The following is a 14,831-nucleotide window of genomic DNA, read 5'->3' on the forward strand; positions in this document are numbered from 1 at the left end:
ATGGGAGACTCGCCTCCAGGTACCAGGGCTGCATTGGGAGGTATGGAGTGCCACACACTTGCCTGCACACTAAGCTACAGATTAGCTCTGCTGGGTGCTGTAGTAGCATTCACTCTTGTGAAACAATCCCAGCATCCATGTATCATCCGTAACTCCCACAGTGCTGCCCCGTGTGACGGGCGGGACTCTGTGGCAGCCGATCCTTGGTCTTCAGGAAAATGGCGGCCGCTCCTGGTGTCCGCGTCACGTGTCCTTGGGCAGCCAATCATCATCAGCCACATCAGAGGCGGCTGGCCGGAAGTCCGCGTGTGATGGCCGCGGGGGCTGAGTGACTGCGCGCTGTTCTGGCTCCGTCGTCTCCATGGCTCCTCGGCTGCTGCTCCTCCCGGCCCTGCTGCTGCTCTGCGGCTCCGTCCGGCCCATCTCCTTCCAGCTGCCGCCCAACGGCCGCAAATGTCTGCGGGAGGAGATCCATAAAGACGTGCTGGTCACCGGGGAGTACGAGGTGTCCGAGCCGCACGGCCAGGTCCGCCTGAAGGTAAGAGGAGCCGGGGGTGTCCACGAAGGCTGGAGATATACCCCCCCCCCCCCCCCCCCCCCCCCCATATACAGGAGATATACCCCCCCCATATACAGGAGATATACCCCCCCCATATACAGGAGATATACCCCCCCCCATATACAGGAGATATACCCCCCCCATATACAGGAGATATACCCCCCCCCCCCATATACAGGAGATATACCCCCCCATCCCCATATACAGGAGATATACCCCCCCCCATATACAGGAGATATACCCCCCCCATATACAGGAGATATACCCCCCCCCATATACAGGAGATATACCCCCCCCCATATACAGGAGATATACCCCCCCCCCATATACAGGAGATATACCCCCCCATCCCCATATACAGGAGATATACCCCCCCCCCATATACAGGAGATATACCCCCCCCATATACAGGAGATATACCCCCCCCATATACAGGAGATATACCCCCCCCCCATATACAGGAGATATACCCCCCCATCCCCATATACAGGAGATATACCCCCCCCCCATATACAGGAGATATACCCCCCATATACAGGAGCTATACCCCCCCCCCCCCCATATACAGGAGATATATCCCCCCCCATATACAGGAGATATACCCCCCATATACAGGAGCTAACCCCCCCCCCCCCATATACAGGAGATATATCCCCCCCCATATACAGGAGATATATCCCCCCCCCCATATACAGGAGATATACCCCCCCCCCCCATATACAGGAGATATACCCCCCCCCCATATACAGGAGATATACCCCCCCCCATATACAGGAGATATATCCCCCCCCATATACAGGAGATATATCCCCCCCCATATACAGGAGATATATCCCCCCCCCCATATACAGGAGCTATACCCCCCCCCCCCCCCCATATACAGGAGATATACCCCCCCCCATATACAGGAGATATACCCCCCCATCCCCATATACAGGAGCTATACCCCCCCCCCATATACAGGAGATATACCCCCCCCATATACAGGAGCTATACCCCCCCCCCATATACAGGAGATATATCCCCCCCCCATATACAGGAGATATATCCCCCCCCCCCCCCATATACAGGAGATATATCCCCCCCCCCATATACAGGAGATATATCCCCCCCCCATATACAGGAGATATATCCCCCCCCATATACAGGAGATATATCCCCCCCCCATATACAGGAGATATATCCCCCCCCCATATACAGGAGATATATCCCCCCCCCCATATACAGGAGATATAACCCCCCCCCCATATACAGGAGATATATCCCCCCCCATATACAGGAGATATACCCCCCCCCCATATACAGGAGATATACCCCCCCCATATACAGGAGATATACCCCCCCCCCCCATATACAGGAGATATACCCCCCCCATATACAGGAGATATACCCCCCCCATATACAGGAGATATATCCCCCCCCATATACAGGAGCTATACCCCCCCCCCCCATATACAGGAGATATATCCCCCCCCCATATACAGGAGATATATCCCCCCCCCCATATACAGGAGATATACCCCCCCCCCCCCCATATACAGGAGATATACCCCCCCCCCATATACAGGAGATATCCCCCCCCCCATATACAGGAGATATATCCCCCCCCATATACAGGAGATATATCCCCCCCCATATACAGGAGCTATACCCCCCCCCCCCCCCATATACAGGAGATATACCCCCCCCCCCCCATATACAGGAGATATACCCCCCCATCCCCATATACAGGAGCTATCCCCCCCCCCCCCCCATATACAGGAGATATACCCCCCCCATATACAGGAGCTATACCCCCCCCCATATACAGGAGATATATCCCCCCCCATATACAGGAGATATATCCCCCCCCCATATACAGGAGATATATCCCCCCCCCCATATACAGGAGATATATCCCCCCCCCCCCATATACAGGAGATATATCCCCCCCCCATATACAGGAGATATATCCCCCCCCATATACAGGAGATATATCCCCCCCCCATATACAGGAGATATATCCCCCCCCCATATACAGGAGATACACCAAAAAAAGCCGCGTGCATTTCGCATTTTATGAAACGTTCGGCCCATAATAGAACCGTCCGATCTCATTTTTTGGGGTGACAAGGCGCTCACCGCATAGGAGATATTGTTTAATAATTTGATAGTTTGGACGTTTCGGACGCAGCGCTATGTAATATGTTTATTTATTTATTGTTTATATATTTTCTATGTAAAATTGGGAAGGGAGGATTTAAACTCAATATTTTACGCTACTTTCACGCTAGCGGTTTTCTTTTCCGGCGCTGAGTTCCGTCCTAGGGGCTCAATACCGGAAAGGAACTGATCAGTTATATCGCCCTGCATTCTGAATGGAGAGCGATCCGTCCGGGATGCATCAGGACGTCTTCAGTTCAGTCATTTTGACTGATCAGGCAAGAGATAAAACAGCAGCATGCTACGGTTTTATCTCCGGCGAAAAAAACGGAAGACTTGCCGGAATGCCGGATCCGTAATTTTTCCCCATAGGAATGTATTAGTGCCGGATCCATCCTTCCAGTCTGCGCATGCGCAGACCGGTAAAAATGTGTAAAGAGATACAAGACGGATCCGTCTGTCCGCATGACAAGCAGAGAGACGGATCCGTTCTTGGAATGTATTTGTGAGATGGATCCGGATGCGTCTCACAAATGCTTTCAGTCACATCCAGATCGGAGGATCCGGCGGGCAGTTCAGACGACGGAACTGCCCCCCGGATCACACTGCCGCAAGTGTGAAAATAGCCTTAGTGTTTGTGTTTTTATTTATTTTTTACTTACTATTCGCCCCCTTAGGGGCTGGAACCCTTGTCCTATTCACCCTTAGGCCCCTTTCACACGGGCGAGATTTCCGCGCGGGTGCAATGCGTGAGGTAAACACATTGCACCCGCACTGAATCCTGACCCATTCACTTCTATGGGGCTGTGCACATGACTTGTGCGTTGCGTGAAAATCGCAGCATGCTCTATATTGTGCGTTTTTCACGTAACGAAGGCCCCATAGAAGTGAATGGGGTTGCGTGAAAATCGCAAGCATCCGCAAGCAAGTGCGGATGCGGTGCGATTTTCACGCATGGTTGCTAGGTGACAGTCTATTCACTGTATTATTTTCCCTTATAACATGGATACAAGGGGAAATAATAGCATTCTGAATACAGACTGCTTAGTAGAAGGTCAATATAATAAACACTATATACACCCCAGTATAATAAACATTGGTGGCGCAGTGCCCCCCCCCCCAGTATAATAAACATTGGTGGCGCAGTGCCCCCCCCCCCCAGTATAATAAACATTGGTGGCGCAGTGGGCAGTGCCAACGAGAGTTAAAAAAAATTAACTCACCTCCTCCGGTCACCTGTTCTTTCTTCAGGACCTGTCAAAGGACCTGTGGTGACATCACTGTGCTCATCACATGATCCATCACCATGGTAATGGACCATGTGATGAGCTCAGTGATGTCACCACAGGTCCTTTGACAGGTCCTGAAGAAAGAACAGGGGAGCGGCAGCTACGCGATCAATTGGAGGAGGGGAGTTAATTATTATTATTTTTTTAACCCTCATTGGCACTGCGCCACCAATGTTTATTATACTGGGAGAGGGGGGGGGGGGGGCGCACCAATGAAGATAACTGACCTGTTAATACAAATACAGGAGGCGGGTGCTGGAATCAAATAGCCGACACCCGACCTCTATGACAGGGAGCTGCGATCAGCTGCAGTTAACCCCTCAGGTGCAGCTCCCTGTCATAGAGGTCGGGTGCCGGCTATTTGATTCCGGCACCCGCCTCCTGTATTAACAGCTCAGTTATCTTCATTGGTGGCGCAGTGGCCACAGCCCCTCCTCCTCCTCCCGTCTCTTCTTATTGGCGGCGGCAGCAGGGGGGAGGGAGAGACTCCTCCACTGCGCTGCTGAGAACATCGGCGGCGGGGCAGAGAACTGCCATCTCCTGTGCCCCGCCGCTGTATTCAATGCAGAGCTGCGGCGGCGGGTCTTGTCGCCATTTGTAAACTCTTGGTCGCATTAGCGACCATTTTGGTCGCCATCTGGAGCCCTGCCCCCCCCCCAAAAAAAAAGTATTCCTTTTTTTGTCAGATTGGAAGGTTTGACCAGGGGTGGGGTTTGGCTGTGGTGTGCGGGGGGGGGGGGGGGGGTTTCCTCTTCCTCCTTCCAGACTGGGAACCTTTCCAGCTGTGTCCTTGTACCGATGGGAACAGCCAGGTGCGGGGGCAGTGACGGGATCAGTGTGACGCCTGCATCTGATTTTGGAACTCTTCCTAGTGTAAAAGGTCATTTTGTAAGGGGTGGTACCTCAGGGGTCACATGACTGATTGTCCTGTCATTGGCTTGTAGATCACGGACTCCTCCAATCACATCCTCTACTCCAAGGAAGATGCCACAAAGGGGAAGTTTGCCTTCACCACGGAGGAGTACGACATGTTTGAGGTTTGCTTTGAAAGCAAACACCATGCAGGTGGGTAGCTGGGTGAGTGGTGGGTACAGGGCCCAATCTGGGGGCCACCACTGACTGCTCCTCTCTTCTAGGTGCCGGACGGGCTCCAGATCAATTGGTTGTTCTGAACATGAAACATGGAGTGGAGGCCACGAACTACGAGGAGGTAAGTGTGCACGGCGGAGGGGGTGCAAGGGATGAGTACCTAGTCTGTTTTGCAGGGGGGTGGGGCACGTGGCCTGTCCCGTGTGTGTGTGGGGGGGGGGGACGTGGCCTGTCCCGTGTGTGTGAGGGGGGGGGGGGACGTGGCCTGTCCCGTGTGTGTGGGGGGGGGGGGACGTGGCCTGTCCCGTGTGTGTGGGGGGGGGGGACGTGGCCTGTCCCGTGTGTGTGTGGGGGGGGGGACGTGGCCTGTCCCGTGTGTGGGGGGGGGGACGTGGCCTGTCCCGTGTGTGTGGGGGGGAACGTGGCCTGTCCCGTGTGTGTGTGTGTGGGGGAACGTGGCCTGTCCCGTGTGTGTGTGGGGGGGGGAACGTGGCCTGTCCCGTGTGTGTGTGGGGGGGGGAACGTGGCCTGTCCCGTGTGTGTGTGGGGGGGGGAACGTGGCCTGTCCCGTGTGTGTGTGTGTGTGGGGGGGGGAACGTGGCCTGTCCCGTGTGTGTGTGGGGGCACGTGGCGTGTGGCCTGTCCCGTGTGTGTGTGGGGGCACGTGGCGTGTGGCCTGTCCCGTGTGTGTGTGGGGGCACGTGGCGTGTGGCCTGTCCCGTGTGTGTGTGGGGGCACGTGGCGTGTGGCCTGTCCCGTGTGTGTGTGTGTGTGGGGGCACGTGGCGTGTGGCCTGTCCCGTGTGTGTGTGGGGGCACGTGGCGTGTGGCCTGTCCCGTGTGTGTGTGGGGGGGCACGTGGCGTGTGGCCTGTCCCGTGTGTGTGTAGGGGGGCACGTGGCGTGTGGCCTGTCCTGTGTGTGTAGGGGGGCACGTGGCGTGTGGCCTGTCCCGTGTGTGTGTAGGGGGGCACGTGGCGTGTGGCCTGTCCCGTGTGTGTGTGTAGGGGGGCACGTGGCGTGTGGCCTGTCCCGTGTGTGTGTGTGTAGGGGGGCACGTGGCGTGTGGCCTGTCCCGTGTGTGTGTGTGTAGGGGGGCACGTGGCGTGTGGCCTGTCCCGTGTGTGTGTAGGGGGGCACGTGGCGTGTGGCCTGTCCCGTGTGTGTGTGTAGGGGGGCACGTGGCGTGTGGCCTGTCCCGTGTGTGTGTGTGTAGGGGGGCACGTGGCGTGTGGCCTGTCCCGTGTGTGTGTGTAGGGGGGCACGTGGCGTGTGGCCTGTCCCGTGTGTGTGTAGGGGGGCACGTGGCGTGTGGCCTGTCCCGTGTGTGTGTAGGGGGGCACGTGGCATGTCCCGTGTGTGTGTAGGGGGGCACGTGGCGTGTGGCCTGTCCCGTGTGTGTGTAGGGGGGCACGTGGCATGTCCCGTGTGTGTGTAGGGGGGCACGTGGCGTGTGGCCTGTCCCGTGTGTGTGTGTAGGGGGGCACGTGGCGTGTGGCCTGTCCCGTGTGTGTGTAGGGGGGCACGTGGCGTGTGGCCTGTCCCGTGTGTGTGTGTAGGGGGGCACGTGGCGTGTGGCCTGTCCCGTGTGTGTGTAGGGGGGCACGTGGCGTGTGGCCTGTCCCGTGTGTGTGTGTAGGGGGGGCACGTGGCGTGTGGCCTGTCCCGTGTGTGTGTGTAGGGGGGCACGTGGCGTGTGGCCTGTCCCGTGTGTGTGTGTAGGGGGGCACGTGGCGTGTGGCCTGTCCCGTGTGTGTGTAGGGGGGCACGTGGCGTGTGGCCTGTCCCGTGTGTGTGTGTAGGGGGGCACGTGGCGTGTGGCCTGTCCCGTGTGTGTGTGTAGGGGGGCACGTGGCGTGTGGCCTGTCCCGTGTGTGTGTGTAGGGGGGCACGTGGCGTGTGGCCTGTCCCGTGTGTGTGTGTGTGTGTAGGGGGGCACGTGGCGTGTGGCCTGTCCCGTGTGTGTGTAGGGGGGCACGTGGCGTGTGGCCTGTCCCGTGTGTGTGTGTAGGGGGGCACGTGGCGTGTGGCCTGTCCCGTGTGTGTGTAGGGGGGCGCACGTGGCATGTCCCGTGTGTGTAGGGAGGGGGGCACGTGGCATGTCCCGTGTGTGTAGGGGGGGGCGTGTGGCATGTCCCGTGTGTGTAGGGGGGGGGGGCACGTGGCATGTCCCGTGTGTGTAGGGAGGGGGGCACGTGGCATGTCCCGTGTGTGTAGGGGGGGCGTGTGGCATGTCCCGTGTGTGTAGGGAGGGGGGCACGTGGCATGTCCCGTGTGTGTAGGGGGGGGCGTGTGGCATGTCCCGTGTGTGTTTAGGGGGAGCGCCTGGAGTCGTGCGGTCTCATTTCTGTGCCCTGTCTGTCAGATCGCCAAGGTGGAGAAGCTGAAGCCGCTGGAGGTGGAGCTGCGGCGTCTGGAGGATCTGTCCGAGTCCATCGTCAATGACTTTGCCTACATGAAGAAGAGAGAAGAGGAAATGAGAGACACAAACGGTGAGACCCTGCACTAAGCCCCCTCTCCCGCCCCCCTCCCCCGCCCGCTCCTTGACGTGTGCAATGGTCTTGTCTCCGCAGAGTCCACCAATGTCCGCGTGCTCTACTTCAGCATCTTCTCCATGTGCTGCCTGATGGGGCTCGCCACCTGGCAGGTCTTCTACCTCCGCCGCTTCTTCAAGGCAAAGAAACTGATTGAGTGAGCGGCCGGGCGCCGTCCGGGCTCCTCCCACAGGCGCCAATGTTTGGGAAATTTATTGTAGGACTATTCTCCTGTTTAAATCCTCTGGGCTCATTACCCCTGCCCCGGTGTGCGACGCTCTGCAGAGCCTGCTGGACAATTTGGATACAGGTTTTTCACATTAAAAAAAAAAATGTGGGTGAAGTTTTCTTGTTGTCCAGTCTGTGAGGGCCGCGCGGGGGTGGGTGTGTGGGTGGGCAAGCGGGTGTGGTGTGACCCGCGGGGGGCTTCAGTATACATCATCCCATCTAAGGCTACTTTCACACTTGCAGTAGAGGATTCCAGCAGATCCATCAAAACGTCTGCAAACTGACGCCGTTTGTCAGACTGATGAGGATCCTGATCCCTATGACAAATGCATTGAAATGCCGGATCAGTCTCTCCGGTGGTGTTCTGCCGCTCCAGTCTAAGCATTGACAGTGTGATCTCTGTAACTTACAGTTGTGCTGAGATGGCGATGACCATAATCTTAGGTGAATTGGCTGACAGTGACTCGGTCCAAACGACATGCCTCAGAGGTAATGGCATACCGTGCTAGGATGGCTTGTTTGACTTTGGGATAATTCCTGATGTCTTCGTCTGGGACGGTCCGGTATGCCTCTGCGGCGCGGCCTGACAATCTACCTGCCAGCAGGGGTACTTGGTCAGCTGGGCTGATGTCGTGTAGCTGGCACAACCTTTCGAAATCCTGTAGGTATTCGTCAATATCACTTTCTCCTTCTGTGTAATTTTTAAAAGCTTGGTAGGGAATCTTAGCTTTTCCCTGGGTAGTGCTGGTGGGCGCTGGGGCTCCTTCCCCGACTCGCTGAATAGCGTTTTGCTTCGCTACAATCGGTATCGGCATTTATTTTGCCGATATTCCGAGAACGTATGGGGAACACAGATCTCGCTGCTCTCAGCACTCTCCGTGTTCCCTCAGCAGCACAGGGGCGAAGGAAGCAGCGTCTCCTCCCCCTGTGCTGCTGCCGCCAATGAGAGAAAGGAGGACAAAAGAAGGGGAGGGGCTGTGGCCACTGCTCCACCAATGAAGATAAGTGTAACAGATCTCCTGGGACCCCGACCGGGTACCTCCGTTGATAAATGCTCCCAGTGCCTCCCGAGGACTCCAAGCACTCCACTCGACACCGATACCACCACAGGAACCAGGAACAGCTCTTACAAGAGCTAGGAGTAATAGCCAGGGGAGTATACAAGTATAGCAATCCCCACACACATGAGACGAGGCTCTATGTTGAGTGTAAAACAGGAACACTTTATTGAGGGCTACCCGCCCGTATTTATGCAGGTCCCCATCTGGTGGACACGCCCCTAGGGGACCAGATGGAAGACTGTGACACAGGACAGATATGCAGCAATTCAGGATACACAGACACAATACATCCCCACAATGCATCATGGTTTCCTCCTCTCTGCCTTGGAGACACCCGAGGAGTAGTTCAATTATCTCTCAGGACAAAGGGAAATCACCAATATACATGTGGGAACAACAGGACAGGAATCACCACCCAAACACACAATGTCACAACCCTCACAGCAAACACAGACATTTAACATCCCAAAATGGCACGAATTAGACCAGGAGTTCAAGTTAGTTCAAGTCCTTTGTGAACAAATGAGGCCTGGCTGATGAGAGGGCCCATAATCCTGGGGCAAGAGGCCAGCAGCCAGGCCCCTCCAAAACCCAGTGGCGAGGTTGGTTTCGCCACAATAAGTCTCTCATTCATTCATATACAGGAGGCGGGAGCTGGCTGCAGAATCCCATAGCCGGCTCCCGACCTCTATGAGCGGAAGCTGCGGTCCGCGGTAGTTAACCCCTCAGGTGCCGCGGATCGCAGCTACCGCTCATAGAGATCGGGAGCCGGCTATGTGATTCTGCAGCCAGCTCCCGCCTCCTGTATATGAATTAATGAGAGATTTCTCTTCATTCGTGGCGCAGTGCGCCACCCAGTATTAATCATTGGTGGCATAGTGCGCCCCCCACCCCAGTATTAAAAACATTGGTGGCGCAGTGCGCCCCCCCCCCCACCCAGTATTAATCATTGGTGGCAGTGGCCACAGGATCCCCTCCTCCTCCGATCGGAGCCCCAGCAGTGTAAGCCTGGGGCTCCGATCGGTTACCATGGCAGCCAGGACGCTACTGAAGCCCTGGCTGCCATGTTCAGCTCCATGCTGCTGTGTGCACAAAGCACAGAGCAGCAGGGACAGTGTGAGATCCTATTCACCCTGATAGAGCTCTATCAGGGGGAATAGGACAAGGGTTCTAGTCCCTAAGGGGGCTAAAAGTTAGTAAAAAATAAATATATATATATTAAGTATAAATGAAAAATAAAGATTTACAAAAAAAAAAAACCTACACGTTAACAATAAACATATTAATTTTCAGCAGATTTGTGTAGGAATTATATATTTTTTTTAAATGAAAATTACCAGAATATCAGTATAAATTATCGTCTATCGGCCTGAAAATTCACAAATTATCGGTATCGGCCCTAAAAAAATCTATATCGGTCAATCCCTAGTCTGAGGTTTGCAGTGGCGAGCATGTTCTGGTGAGAAGGTCAATGGCCTCTTCTTCCGTAGGTAGGGACTTAGGACCGTCATCCACGTAGAAGTTCCTTTCCACAAACTGATGTGCATCCGTCCTGAACTCTTCTTCGCCTTCTTGGGCAGTTTTTCTCAGTCCATAAATGGCAACTGTGGGGGAAGGGCTATTGCCGAACACGTGAACTTTCATCCGATAGTCTATGACCTCGTTGTTGACATCATTATTGCGATACCATCGGCACCTGAGGAAGTTTCTGTTCTCTTCACGGACAATGAAACATTTGTTGAATGTTGGCCATAATGGCAATTGGCTCTTGTCTAAAGCGGAGAAGGACTCCAAAGAGGTTGTTGTTCAGATTGGGTCCAGAGAGAAGATTGTCATTGAGAGAAACGCCTTCATAGCGAGCGCTTGAGTCAAGGACCACTCTAATCTGGTCAGGCTTACGAGGACGACAGACACCCGAACACGGTAGATACCGGCATTCTTCTCCTTGTATAAGGGGTGCAGGTTCAGCATGATCTCTCTCAAACACCTTCTGCATAAAGTCGACAAAATGTTTCTTCATCTCTGGTTTCCGGTTCAGGTTGCGCTCTAAAGAGATGAACCGCGAATCTGCGTGTTGTCTATTTGGAATTCTCTTCCTTGGAGTGCGGAATGGTAAAGGAACCACCCAGCTGTTAGAATCATCTCGATAGAGCTCTTTACTCATGGTTCTCAAGAATTCCTTGTCTTCCATTGTGGCTGCTAACTCATTGTCTTTTGTGGTCACTTCAAACACTTTGTTACCAATGTTGTCATCCCGAAAGATAAATGCTTTCCTATCATCGAGTATGATGCGCTCCGGCGTCCCTTCGACACACAGTCTTTCTTTCACACTATAGTGATGTTGTTGTCTTGGAAAGCAAGTAGTGCGTCCATTGGGCAGGACATGAGTTTTAAAGGAAGAAACCGAGAGAGGTTTCCCGGCATTGCTACGACAGACGTTGCCAATAATGACCCAGCCTAGATCCAGATGCTGGGCGTAAGGTGCATCATGTGGGCCGTTGATTTGATGGCGCACCTTGTGCACCCTTAGGATGTCTCTCCCGAGTAGCAACAGGATATCAGCATTCTCATCAAAGGCTGGGATTTGGTCAGCCATGTCTTTCAAGTGAGTATGGTGCAAGGCGGCTTCAGGAGTGGGAATCTCATCCTTAGTTGGGATCTGATTGCACTCGATGATAGTAGGCAAGGGTATTTCCAAGTTGCCGTTGAGAGGAGCAACTACGAGGCCACTGGCTCTTCTACCCCAGACTTCTGTAATCCCTGCACAAGTACCTAGGGTATAAGGTAGAGCACCTCCTGCTATGCCTAAGAGATCAAAGAACCTTGTACTTGCGAGAGATCGGTTACTCTGGTCGTCGAGAATGGTATACAGTCTTACGGTCCTTTCAGGTTTGCCCTTTGCGTATACGTGAACCAAGCATATCTTAGCGCAGGATTTCCCACAAAGTCCGTCCCCACAGACTTCAGTGCATGTTGAGAGCACTGGGGTGGAGGTTGCTGTTTGTGCAGGGTGCTCCCCGCCATGCTTTACCCCGTGGGATGTCAGTGGATGGAGTAGAGCTGTGTTGGTACAGATGAAGGGCTTGAACGTGGTTGTCACTACCGCACTCCATGCACTTAATGACGGCCTTACAGTCTTTTACCAGGTGTTCTGTGGAAGCACAGCATCTGAAACAAACTCCAAATTCCTTTAAAAGTTCCTTGCGTTCCTGTAGAGGTTTCTTTCTGAAGCCGATGCACTTCTTAAGTGGGTGTGGCTTGTTATGTAGGGGACATTGGCGATTCGGATCCTCAAGGTTCTTGTTTTGTCCAGTCTTCGTAAGAACCGTAGCAGGTGCAGGTTGAACATCAGTCCTTTTCACTGACACTGGACCCCTGCGGTCTCTGTGCGTTATGCGCGTGTTTGCAAGTCCTGGAGAAGGTGGACTAAGAGGGTTACAGTCACCTGATCACAAGAGCTTACAATCTATGAGGAGCGAGGACCTGACCACAAGAGCTTCCAATCTATGAGGAGAGAGGACCTGACCACAAGAGCTTCCAATCTATGAGGAGCGAGGACCTGACCACAAGAGCTTACAATCTATGAGGAGGGAGGGCCTGATCACAAGAGCTTACAATCTATGAGGAGAGAGGACCTGACCACAAGAGCTTCCAATCTATGAGGAGCGAGGACCTGACCACAAGAGCTTACAATCTATGAGGAGGGAGGGCCTGATCACAAGAGCTTACAATCTATGAGGAGAGAGGACCTGACCACAAGAGCTTCCAATCTATGAGGAGAGAGGACCTGACCACAAGAGCTTACAATCTATGAGGAGAGAGGACCTGATCACAAGAGCTTACAATCTATGAGGAGCGAGGACCTGACCACAAGAGCTTACAATCTATGAGGAGAGAGGACCTGACCACAAGAGCTTACAATCTATGAGGAGAGAGGACCTGACCACAAGAGCTTACAATCTATGAGGAGGGAGGGCCTGATCACAAGAGCTTACAATCTATGAGGAGAGAGGACCTGATCACAAGAGCTTACAATCTATGAGGAGAGAGGACCTGACCACAAGAGCTTACAATCTATGAGGAGAGAGGACCTGATCACAAGAGCTTACAATCTATGAGGAGGGAGGGCCTGATCACAAGAGCTTACAATCTATGAGGAGAGAGGACCTGATCACAAGAGCTTACAATCTATGAGGAGGGAGGGCCTGATCACAGGAGCTTACAATCTATGAGGAGAGAGGACCTGATCACAAGAGCTTACAATCTATGAGGAGAGAGGACCTGACCACAAGAGCTTCCAATCTATGAGGAGGGAGGGCCTGATCACAGGAGCTTACAATCTATGAGGAGCGAGGACCTGACCACAAGAGCTTACAATCTATGAGGAGAGAGGACCTGACCACAAAAGCTTACAATCTATGAGGAGAGAGGACCTGACCACAAGAGCTTACAATCTATGAGGAGAGAGGACCTGACCACAAGAGCTTACAATCTATGAGGAGAGAGGACCTGGTCACAAGAGCTTACAATCTATGAGGAGCGAGGACCTGATCACAAGAGCTTACAATCTATGAGGAGCGAGGACCTGACCACAAGAGCTTACAATCTATGAGGAGAGAGGACCTGACCACAAGAGCTTACAATCTATGAGGAGCGAGGACCTGATCACAAGAGCTTACAATCTATGAGGAGCGAGGACCTGATCACAAGAGCTTACACTCTGCCCTTCACAGTGAGAGGATGTGCTGCCCCCTTCTGGACACAGTGGGTTGCTAGTTGCTATGCCGCAGGATTCCTGCAGGTGGCGCATTTGTCATTTGAAATCCACAGGTAAGAAATGGACGTTTTTGATGTGAACAGTTTGAAGCCGCATAACCCCGGACCTGCGACCTCCGGCGCTCCAGCTCTTCAGCTCCGGTCTTACCGTCTCTGCGGGCGGCCCGCTCCGGGCTTACCGTCTCTGCGCGCGGCCCGCTCCGGTCTTACCGTCTCTGCGCGCGGCCCGCTCCGGTCTTACCGTCTCTGCGGGCGGCCCGCTCCGGTCTTACCGTCTCTGCGCGCGGCCCGCTCCGGTCTTACCGTCTCTGCGGGCGGCCCGCTCCGGGCTTACCGTCTCTGCGCGCGGCCCGCTCCGGTCTTACCGTCTCTGCGCGCGGCCCGCTCCGGTCTTACCGTCTCTGCGCGCGGCCCGCTCCGGTCTTACCGTCTCTGCGGGCGGCCCGCTCCGGTCTTACCGTCTCTGCGGGCGGCCCGCTCCGGTCTTACCGTCTCTGCGGGCGGCTCGCTCCGGGCTTACCGTCTCTGCGCGCGGCCCGCTCCGGGCTTACCGTCTCTGCGAGCGGCCCGCTCCGGTCTTACCGTCTCTGCGTGCGGCCCGCTCCGGTCTTACCGTCTCTGCGGGCGGCCCGCTCCGGTCTTACCGTCTCTGCGAGCGGCCCGCTCCGGTCTTACCGTCTCTGCGGGCGGCCCGCTCCGGGCTTACCGTCTCTGCGGGCGGCCCGCTCCGGTCTTACCGTCTCTGCGGGCGGCCCGCTCCGGTCTTACCGTCTCTGCGGGCGGCCCGCTCCGGGCTTACCGTCTCTGCGCGCGGCCCGCTCCGGGCTTACCGTCTCTGCGGGCGGCCCGCTCCGGGCTTACCGTCTCTGCGGGCGGCCCGCTCCGGGCTTACCGTCTCTGCGGGCGGCCCGCTCCGGTCTTACCGTCTCTGCGCGCGGCCCGCTCCGGTCTTACCGTCTCTGCGGGCGGCCCGCTCCGGTCTTACCGTCTCTGCGCGCGGCCCGCTCCGGTCTTACCGTCTCTGCGGGCGGCCCGCTCCGGGCTTACCGTCTCTGCGGGCGGCTCGCTCCGGGCTTACCGTCTCTGTGCGCGGCCCGCTCCGGTCTTACCGTCTCTGCGGGCGGCCCGCTCCGGTCTTACCGTCTCTGCGCGCGG

The 14,831-nt window shown here is 55.4% G+C and overlaps 1 protein-coding gene and 1 long non-coding RNA gene across 2 annotated transcripts; one reads left to right on the forward strand and one right to left on the reverse strand.

Annotated features, from left to right (window-relative positions):
• Positions 1–281: 281 nt before the first annotated feature.
• TMED10 (transmembrane p24 trafficking protein 10) lies at positions 282–7,958 on the forward strand. Its single transcript, XM_040412253.1, has 5 exons — positions 282–538; positions 4,935–5,055; positions 5,127–5,200; positions 7,443–7,569; positions 7,651–7,958. The coding sequence occupies exons 1-5, from the start codon at positions 362–364 to the stop codon at positions 7,770–7,772; spliced, it is 621 nt and encodes a 206-aa protein (XP_040268187.1). The 5' UTR covers positions 282–361; the 3' UTR covers positions 7,773–7,958.
• Positions 7,959–13,118: 5,160 nt separating this feature from the next.
• On the reverse strand, positions 13,119–13,513 carry LOC120982097. Its single transcript, XR_005774841.1, has 2 exons — positions 13,410–13,513; positions 13,119–13,181 (listed from the first exon to the last, which is right to left on the reverse strand). It is a non-coding gene; the product is annotated as an uncharacterized LOC120982097 (long non-coding RNA).
• Between the last annotated feature and the right edge of the window lie 1,318 nt (positions 13,514–14,831).

Source organism: Bufo bufo, chromosome 11 (genome assembly GCF_905171765.1).
Source record: "Bufo bufo chromosome 11, aBufBuf1.1, whole genome shotgun sequence".
In the NCBI taxonomy this organism is placed as follows: domain Eukaryota; kingdom Metazoa; phylum Chordata; class Amphibia; order Anura; family Bufonidae; genus Bufo; species Bufo bufo.

Excerpts from the sequence above, each read along its gene's own strand:
- TMED10 (XM_040412253.1), top strand. The coding sequence starts at position 362 with ATGGCTCCTCGGCTGCTGCTCCTCCCGGCCCTGCTGCTGCTCTGCGGC. Across the intron at positions 539-4,934 it reads ACGGCCAGGTCCGCCTGAAG|ATCACGGACTCCTCCAATCA; the intron begins GTAAGAGGAGCC and ends ATTGGCTTGTAG. Across the intron at positions 7,570-7,650 it reads GGAAATGAGAGACACAAACG|AGTCCACCAATGTCCGCGTG; the intron begins GTGAGACCCTGC and ends TTGTCTCCGCAG.